This window comes from Sprattus sprattus (genome assembly GCF_963457725.1).
Source record: "Sprattus sprattus genome assembly, chromosome: 8".
Classification (NCBI taxonomy): Eukaryota; Metazoa; Chordata; class Actinopteri; order Clupeiformes; family Clupeidae; genus Sprattus; species Sprattus sprattus.
The window spans coordinates 34,231,843-34,241,842 of NC_137927.1; the positions used below are offsets into that span (position 1 = coordinate 34,231,843).

General features: G+C 40.2%; 1 protein-coding gene across 1 annotated transcript in view; it reads right to left on the bottom strand.

The window, feature by feature from the left end:
* Positions 1 to 9,362: 9,362 nt before the first annotated feature.
* Positions 9,363 to 10,000, bottom strand: part of mapk8ip1b (mitogen-activated protein kinase 8 interacting protein 1b) — a gene marked incomplete at its 5' end in the record, with an annotated part of 43,768 nt that continues 43,130 nt past the window's right edge. The window contains 2 exons of the mRNA XM_080843588.1: positions 9,363 to 9,499; positions 9,759 to 9,857. Of these exons, the coding sequence (XP_080699714.1) occupies positions 9,427 to 9,499; positions 9,759 to 9,857 (172 nt within the window). The 3' untranslated portion in view covers positions 9,363 to 9,426. The remainder of the gene's footprint in view (positions 9,500 to 9,758; positions 9,858 to 10,000) is intronic.

Sequence of the window (10,000 nt, forward strand, 5' to 3'; positions counted from 1 at the left end):
ATATAATAAATGTCTGTGATAATCTAATTATGGCCATTTCAGCTACCGTTGGCCTCAGCCACGTTACAGTAACACCTGGCTGCCACTAGAGGGAGGGCTTCCCTAATGTGTGTAAAGACATCAGGTCATAACCCTTACTTAATAGTTGTACACTTGAGTGTGACAAAATAGAGTTGTGAATTTAAATAAAGTCCTTTGTACATTGAGTCAAACATACCAAACATAGGGTTGTAATTTGATCCATTGTTGTTTTAGAAACTGTAGAATTCACATTGATTATGACATCACTGTGTCAACTATGGCCATTATGATGTAAGGCAATGACATTTCCCCTTGTGTGCAATAGCGCTGTCATGAGCGAAAAGTTCCGGGCTAGCCAAAAGTTCCGGGTGACGCAATAGAGACGTTCCTATCAGCTGTTTTGTTTTTCACGTGAATGATATCGAATCTTCATGTCACACCGAACATCACTAGGGTTAGCGAGAAGTTCCGGATGACGCTACAGACGTTCCGATCAACTGTTTATCAAATCGTCTTTGAGTCGTTGCTATGACCTCGCGGTTGACTCAGGCACACACAAGCGGACAGCTACAGAGACCGCGACAGCGACTGCATTCAATTTCAATTACATTTCTTTATTATATTATAATCTTCATTATCCTAATTGCCTATGTCGGCAGACAATACGTATTAGGCTTTTACGAAGTCATAGAACTAAACACACAAGTGACGTGTTGTTAACCGAACTTTTACGAAGCTATACGACCAACACACAGCCAGCATGCTAATCAAACTTTTACACCGTGTCAAATAAGCTTTTAATAGTGACAAGCTAGCCTACATAAACTTATTGCCGTCTTGGCTTGCCTGTTTATTTCACATCGGGTTAAACGTCTGTTGCTCATGTCACGAAGTGATTACGCTAACTGTCCGTAACACTAGCGTTACATACAAAACCATGTAGCACATCAATGCAATAGCCTAGACTAGCCCTGAACACCTCCTCGTATGCATCATGTTATTGAAATGAGTTCCTGAAGATGAAAATTGTGTTTGTTTGTTAAACAAGAAGCAGATCACTGAAGCATGTTGACGTTTCTTTATTTCACAAATTGTTGCGAAAAAAAGAGCATTCTTACTCACAATTTCTGTTCATCTTGGGTTGAGTTTCACATTGATTTACAGGTTGGTTGCTTGCTTTTAAAGGCAATGTTCATAAAGCACAGTAGCTGAGCCCATGAATGCACCTTAACAGTACAGTCCCAAACCAAGTGCAGTAATTATAATAGGGTGCAGATGTTCATGTAAACACATGATAAGCAATATCTGAACGAATTTTAACTTAAAGTTCAATAGACAATGTTGCAGAACTATGCCAGTGTACAGGATTTATTTTTAATTTCAATGTCAGTCATTTAGTATCTGGGGATTAAAGGAAGATAGGTGCCAGTCTTCAGGTGGAGGGTCTTGTATGCTGTGGTCAGTCAAAATGAATTGAGACTTAATGTGTTTAATTCTGTAGAAATATACAAGACAAACTGCAAAGCATACTTGTTTTAAAAACCTGCTAACTTACACTATTCAAAGCAAGACCTGTTTAGTTGAAAAATACATGTTATGGGTGGGGTGTTAGTGACAAGAAAACGTTAATGAAAAAGCAAAGTTGCCACAGTCAGGAGAGCCAAGACCAACGAGACGGGGCAGTAGCACCACGCCATTGATAGAGCACGTTATTAACACAACTATGTGCTGTCACGACACCATAACGTGTATGCGTCTGTGGTAAGGGCATGGAACACTGCTTTGTCCTGTGAAGACAAAAAAACAATAACAAAACAATAACAGATACTAGTAGGTTGTCAGACTAGAGAGAAAATAGAAACTTCTTAAAGTGAAATGTTGTTTGTGATCTGAAACAATTGCTGCAATGCACATATTTACAATGTACAAGAACGAAAAAAGAAATCTGATGACAACATGATTGGAAAAAAGTAAAAATAAAAATGTATTTTTTAAGTTTTACTTACATCATCGGTCAGCCAGTTAAAATCTGGGCCTGCCAGAAAGTCACGAAACATGGCAGGACAACTTCCAATACTGAACATGACCACGTCTTTGTTGGCTTCAGCATTGTGGATCTGTTGCGTCAGTACCTGATGGATTTGGAAGCATGCGTACAGAAGTTAGCACACATAATGGCCACCCCAAACTACTACTTAATGGAAAAGATGGTTCACATGATAAACCTAACACCATTTAACTTTTTAAGAGGCTGCAGTGTGTAGTGCTATTGAATTAAATTGTATTGTCAAGTCTTTTATTGTCAGATGCACAGAACAACAGAGTCGGTCTGGGCACTGAAATTCTTAGGACAGGACACCGTACCACACTACCATAACAAGACATAACATAACATATAAGTACTCCACATAATATAACATAACTTAACAATAAGTACTAAACATAAGATATACCTATGAAAGACAAATATTGCCTTGTATTGACGAGTGTTTCCATTATTTTGACCAACCCATGCCAATTAGTGGGGCTGGGCTTAAATAACGTTTGTGTCTAATCATCCCCCAAGATGTCCATACAGTTGAACGGCCACCTCTCTTAAGCAATGGGGTGAAGTTTTCCATTGTATTATCCACAAACATATTTAATATTGCACTGTAGCAAAGACTCAAAGCTAGTACTCAGGTAACATCATAAGGGGAGCTCGTACAACATAGACGATGAATTGGAGGTAAAGCAAAGTGTGAGGAGGGGGGTGGTGGGCAATGTAAAGTCTTGACTAGGGCTAGACACAGCAATGCTAAATTGCAGAGAGTTTCGTACACGGATGAAAGAGAGATCTGTAAAACACTAGGATCCTTTGCATCAGAAAACAAATTGTTAACATTATACTACACCCTAAATCCAAAATACAGGTCTAAACTGGTTGTTATTAGGCTACTTGCCATGGCTAGATCAGCAGACCTCCGTCAATCTGTTGTATATGTAATATTGAATAGAATCAAGGGAGACGTGGATGCATTGTACAGTGGTGGTAAAATCCAAACTATTAACCGAGAAAAACAATGTATTGTGCTATGGAGGAAGTGCAGTCACACTTCAATGAGGATGCATATACTAAAAGGACATTGGTGAAACATGTCAGACAGTGTGATAAAATTATGAATAGAATCATTATGCATGCAATTCTGGAGGGCATTAAAAAATCAAATGCGTGTGAATCATCTTGTTCAGTCTAGGCAGACAGGTCTTGACTCAGTGAATTCTGCTATTTCTGGTTTCCCTTATTCCCCTCCAGAGGTAAGAGATCGGCCATACCCAATTTCTGTTGGTACATTAACTTCAAGTGTTGGTTACCTAAAACAGTCATCTGGGCAGATGCTTGTCCTGTTGAGGATATTGCCATTTGTTGTGGAGAGTTTGGAAGTCAATGCATATGTGAAATTGATCATTGAGATAATAGAGTGTGCAGATAGTGTTTGCACCTGCTCTTACCATAGCAACTGTGTCTAGGTTGAAGTTACTAATTGAAAATCATTTGAAGCCTTTTGTAGAGATGAAAAGGTTGCTTGAAATAAGAAATTCTGACTTTGACAAAGCATTTGTGTACTTGTCCGTGGTGATCAAGCAGCCTCATAATTATAGCAATTCTAGTTTCAAGTTTTAGGTTGCTCAGAACCACTGTCAAAACAAGTATTGACCTTGAATCAAAATAATGCAAAGTTGAATTGCCAGTTGCAAACTGCATCCTCATGGTGCAAGACCAATTTGTACGCTCAATTACCAGTTACGATGATACTGTGTTACATTATTACATTTCTAAAGACTTCATTCGGTTGTTGAAAAAGTTTTACTTACATCATCGGTCATCCAGATGAACTCAGTTGACCGTTTAAGTCTCGGAATGTGGCTTGGCAAATTCCGATGTTGACTATGACCATGTCACTTTGCGAAATGTGCATCTGTTCCATAAGTAGGCCTACCTGATGGATTGGTAAACGTGGACAGAAGTTAACACACAATTAAATCCAGCGTTTACGTGAATTAACCGTGTTAAATGCAAATTGTATCTGTAATTGCAAAGCAATTAAATCAACTTACCTTGACCGGAGGTCGTGTGGGTTCCTGTTAAAGTTGACACTTCGACAGAGATGAGTTTTCCCAAGTCCAGGATTAATGAAAATAAAGTGGTGGGCTCCCTCCTCTGATACATGGTATGAGGACTGTGAGACACAAACTCCTGCACTGCACGCCTCTTCATCGGAGTTCATTATAACTAGTAACACCATACTCCTAGCTAACATAATTGACCATGTCTAAGTAGTCGTCTGAGCAACACAACGGGTTAATAAAATGTATAAATGACAATGACCAAGTGAACAGCATGCATTCATTTAAGATAACCAATTACCTTATTTCCCCCAAAACATCAATTGTGTCTGTGAGATTGCTAGCTTGAGCTACCCAAAACACCAAACACTGTATAGCCAGCTAAGTCAATTAGCTCGCGTAAAATAAACTAACCAATTACGTTATTCTCAAACAAAAAAACATCGATTACGTGTGTTTGTGATGTGTAACATATATCTTTTATCAGTCGTTCAAGTTATTTACGTTTTCGTGTATTTTCCGCTGGTGAGATTACAACGACAATTGCTAGCTAGCTAGGTCAAGATACTGTAGTTTAAGCTAACCAATTACCTAATACATAAAGTATAGCTTTGTGTTCACAGCCAAACTAGTCTTTAACAGTGAAGTCCGCGATCCAAATTAAATTTGAGACGTCCAAAGCGAGCTTTACATGAACAGAATCGGTGATATTAAGGTATTTGATCGTATTTATCCCCGTAATTCCCTAGTAATGTTCGGTGTCATATTAAAATTCTTTATCACGTCTGTTGCGTCATCCAGAACTTCTCGCTAGCCGGATAAACAGCTGATCGGTCTCTGTTGCGTCACCCGGAACTTTTGGCTAGCCCGGAACTTTTCGCTCATGACAGCTCCATGACCACTCTCCATGAGATTTAATTTCTCGTGCCGGCAGTAAACAATGCAGTTATCCCATTTGAGTTGGACGATACTACTTTTCTCCATTTTGATTACAACATCTGTAGGAGCTCCTCTACGAGATAGGTGAGGTCACTAAATTGCCAAAAATACTAAATATATATTCATAGTTTATTTCTGAAATAATGTTACACAATTGAATTTAAACCTACCTTCAGAAGATGGAGTGGTAAACGAGAAAAAGAAAACTTGGTTCAGTTGGAGTTACTGTACGACCCCGAGCCAGTCAAGAAACACCTCACCCTGGTTGATGGTACCGTATTGCTCTTTTGATCTTGACATCAGGCATCTCTACAGTACAGACAGAACCCAGCTCAGTGTGTGTATATATACGTGTGAGTGTGTGTGTGTGTGTGTGTGTGTGTGTGTGTGTGCGTCTTGTGTTTAAAACCTCTGGCAGAATGAATCAGTACATACAGAACCCAGCTCAGTGTGTGTGTGTGTACGTGTGAGTGTGTGTATGTGTGTGTGTGTGTGTGTGTGTGTGTGTGTGTGTGTGTGTGTGTGTGTGTGTGTGTGTGTGTGTGTGTTTAAAACCTCTGGCAGAATGAATCAGGCTAACGATGTTTCTCTCACTCACGGCCCAGACTGATATCAGTAGGAGTTTCAGAGTTTCTGCTTCTTCACAGATTATGGAGTGAAGCCTGTCCCCCCTAACATGCCGCTCTGGATGCGATCTCAGAAGGAGAGGGTCAATCACCACCATCTGGAGGAGAACTGGTAGCCTTCAGCGACATGGCCGCTTCAGTTACAGTCAATGAAGAATAAACTAATTAGCTCATTAATGTATCTGTGCCACACACACAACGTTTGATTTTCTGTGGAGGCCTAAAGACTATCAACATCAGTGAACACACACACACACACACACACACACACACACACACACACACACATACACATACACATACACACACACGTTTGATTTTCTGTGGAGGCCTAAACACTATCAACATCACTGAAGAAGTAATAACTCTGCTCATTTCTCCTCACATACTGTATTTTGAAGATAGCCTTGATAGTGAAACAACAGCCAGTTACTCTTGTGAATAACATTGAGCACATGTAGGTGACTGTAGATGAAAGCTACCGACAGCGTATAAAGAATGACAAGACACAGCACAAACTGCTTATTCCTTTTTAAATTAAGACTAATTTCACACTCCAAAAACGAGGGAAAATTAATTAAAACTGTTTTCACTACAGGTTGATAATAATAATATAATAATAATAATAATAATAATAATAATAATAATAATAATAATAATAATAATAATTATTATTATTATTATTATTATTATTCACTACAGTTTGGATCTATACAGTATTCAATGGTCCAGTACTTCTCACTTATAGGATATGTATTTATTATGGCATACTGTTACAGCTTTTCCTGTCCCCTGCTGGTCATCTGTATCTTAAGGAAAACACGGCCTGGTAAGGATGAGGACAAAATAGAAAACCAATATATGGCTTCAGACACGGCCACTTATTTTTCCAGAAAGTTCTTTTGAAACATTAAATGTAATCAAAATAAAAAAATTAAAAAAACATCTCACATCATCTTTCTTGGATTCCAATATTTATTTTCAGTTGAGGGTCTAGGTAGTTTGATAGGAACAGCAAATACTACAGTGTAGAGATATGCTATAACAGTACTGTTCCTGCACATAACATGTTTTATTCCAATGCTGCATTACAGTAAACCTGATCGAGCCTTTGCTCAGACAGCCTCATGAATGTGTTCATTGGTTTGTCTGGAAGCCACCGGTCATTTCATGGATGAAAACATTACACGTGTACCCAAAACTAGGTCAGAGTGCCACCTCCTTTGATAACGTGTGGTACAATATGAGTTGTGGTTGAGTGATTTTCCTTCATTCAGCTCATTCATTCTTCAGCCCACTTCATGTCTACTGTACATTTGAATTCACATTAGAGTGTTAGTGAACATGAAAATAAACATTTGAATCCAATGAAAATAGAGGTTCTGCACAAAATAAATAAAATCCTTTGAAAAAATCTTAACATCGTCTCGAAATAAACAAGTCTTAAAAATATTAGCCTTTCGTTGCGTTCATTAAAAAATCTTGGAACACTGAGGAAGATGGGCAACTGTGTTTATAGCCAGATATAGCACTCCCATGGGGGAGGGGAAGATGGCTATTTTGAACAGATTCGTTTTCCATCAATAGCACAGACATCTGCTCAGATGACTCCTTGTCTTGTTTCCCCTGCTGAATAATTATGCTGTGTGTGTGTGTGTGTGTGTGTGTGTGTGTGTGTGTGTGTGTGTGTGTGTGTGTGTGTGTGTGTCACATGGAGAACTGAAGAATGCCTCTGTGTTCAGATACTCTGTAGCGATGTCTTGAGAGGATGTTTGTGAAATGTACGAGCATAAATGATGATTCCCGGGCTGGGCAGATGTTTCAGATGTTCAGTACTAATAGGGAACCGAGGGGCCTAACCCTAACCCTAACCCTCAATTAGTCTGAAGGAGCGGATCTGGGAAGAAGAGACCCTGACCAACTGTCCTGAAACATTACCGTCCACTCATTGAATCATTTGTCGTTAAAAACAGAACAATGCTTCTTTTTCCCGATTATGTATTTTGGCGGGACAAAAAGAAAAAGATGGAACATGTGGTGCGGTCGATCATTTCATGCTATGTGTCTTCAATAAAGTAAAAAAAGTAACACTAGGAGTCGAAACTTTACTTTTGCACTTTACCCTTCATCAATGTATAGTCAGGAGAAGAATCTCGAGATAACTTTCAAAGTCACTCAGTGCTCCCAGAACTCGTTAGCACACTAAATATTAAAGAGAGGATGTCACTGGAAGGCGTTTCTTCAGCCTGCATTCACTCCTAAAGCCATTGTTAGCTTTCCAAAAGCCGGTTAATGGTCCTCTCGCATCAAATAGCATTTCAACACTACAGCCAGCACCCAATACACAAAAGGGCTCAGTGATGACATTACCTCTGCTGTTATGACAGTTACAGTTCATAGAACAATACATTGTGTTACAGGTCCTCGTTAAGATGTTACAGTAACCATGTCATTTTTATGACAGCATTATCTAGCACCACGCCTCCGAACATCTCAAAACAAATCAATCATACAAACCAGAATTGAAATCATAAGAATGGGTTGCTTGAGTAATGTTAAGAAGAAGAGGCACTACTTGTGAATGTTCTGAAGGACACAGAGGAGTCTACTTGTGCTTCCCAGGCCAGAGTGAGGAGCCCCACAGGGTTTGGAGTCAGTCTAGGGCAGATGTACACGTCCGCATGAAGAGGAGTTATTGATTGATTGATTGATCAATAAGTTAAGTTATGGTTATAGTTACGTCTCTGCCACTCAATGGCATTGACAGATTGATATTTGAGTCAGGAGCTAAATCAGTGCAAGGGTCGAAGAAGGGATTAAGTGACCGTAAGCTTTCTGGGGTGATTACAGTGGAGGTTGGCAAAACAATCCCCTCATACGAGTGAGTTAAGGCTTTTCCTTCTGAGTCGTAATCTACTTAGACTTAAACCCCTGATGTTGTAGCAGAGGAGGATCATTATAATCCAGTCAATCAGACCAGCCCCCCCCCCCCCCTCCCTTCCAGTAGCTGAGACTGTAGCCCCCCCCCCCCCCCCTTCCAGTAGCTGAGACTGTAGCCCCCCCCCCCCCCCTTCCAGTAGCTGAGACTGTAGGTCTGCACTTCCTCCTTCAGGGGTCCCCAACTCTGCCTGGAGGAGACGAGAGAGGCCATCACTCTGCCCCGACCCACTGTGCAACACACACACATGTGCCTCTTACTCGCTCGTTCGTTTCACACGAACCAGACGAAAAGAAAAACAACACAATCAAATAAATATAATCAATGTAAAGGTCAAAGGTCAACCCTTGAGTTAGGGTTAGGGTTAGGGTCAACCCTTGAGACGAACCTCTGGTCTCCATCACCTCAAAACTGCACACCCTAGTTCCACTTGTCATTGTTGACCCTAGTTCCACTTGTCAATACAATCTTGGTTGAAGGTGCGTCCGCCTTGCACATTCCCCCCCTCTCTGGTGTATCTTGTGCTTGCTGGAGGTGGATGGGGAGATGGAGATGCCACCTATAGTAGAGCTTGTGTGATGACTGTTGCACAAAGACACTTGATAGGCTACGTGACTGTGCTAGATAGAGGGCGCGTCCCATTTGACTTCTGTTCTTCTGTCCTTGTCCGTCTCCATCTGTCCTGCTCTGTCAAGCGTGTTAGTCGGTCTTTTGTCTTTGTTACTCTTTGTCCGTCATGCAACATGGTTATGGTACACATGGCTGTACAGACCTTCTGAAGAAGGGAGGTTGGGACTATTCTAGGTAGATATCTTCAGTGGGACACGTGAACTCCACAAACTCCTTATAATACAATTGGAAGGCTTTCCTGTAGGAGAGAAAAGACAGAGTTATGTCAGACCTAGATGGGTGCAGTACAACACATTTAAAGTCAGATAGATGGATTATTTAGTATGGTGTATAATGTAGAATGTATCAACTATAACTGACTTAATTATTATTATACCCCAATGACACTTAAGAGAGGCCTAAATCATACTCGCTCAAAACTCAATTATATATTCACATAAAACTGGAAAGAGAAAGTAAAACAAATCAAAAAGAATCAAAAGAATAATAAAACTTACCCCACAGACTCCGCCAGCGGCTTGGTGGAGTGTTCTGACACAAATACATGGCAAGCAAATCTTTGATCCGCTGGGTGCTTGGTGATGAACCCGAAATATCTAGAGTAGCAACACACAAACCCTCTATAGCATTAGCAACACACAAACCCTCAATAGCATTAGCAACACACAAACCCTCATTAGCATTAGCAACACACAAACCCTCATTAGCATTAGCAACACACAAACCCTCTATAGCATTA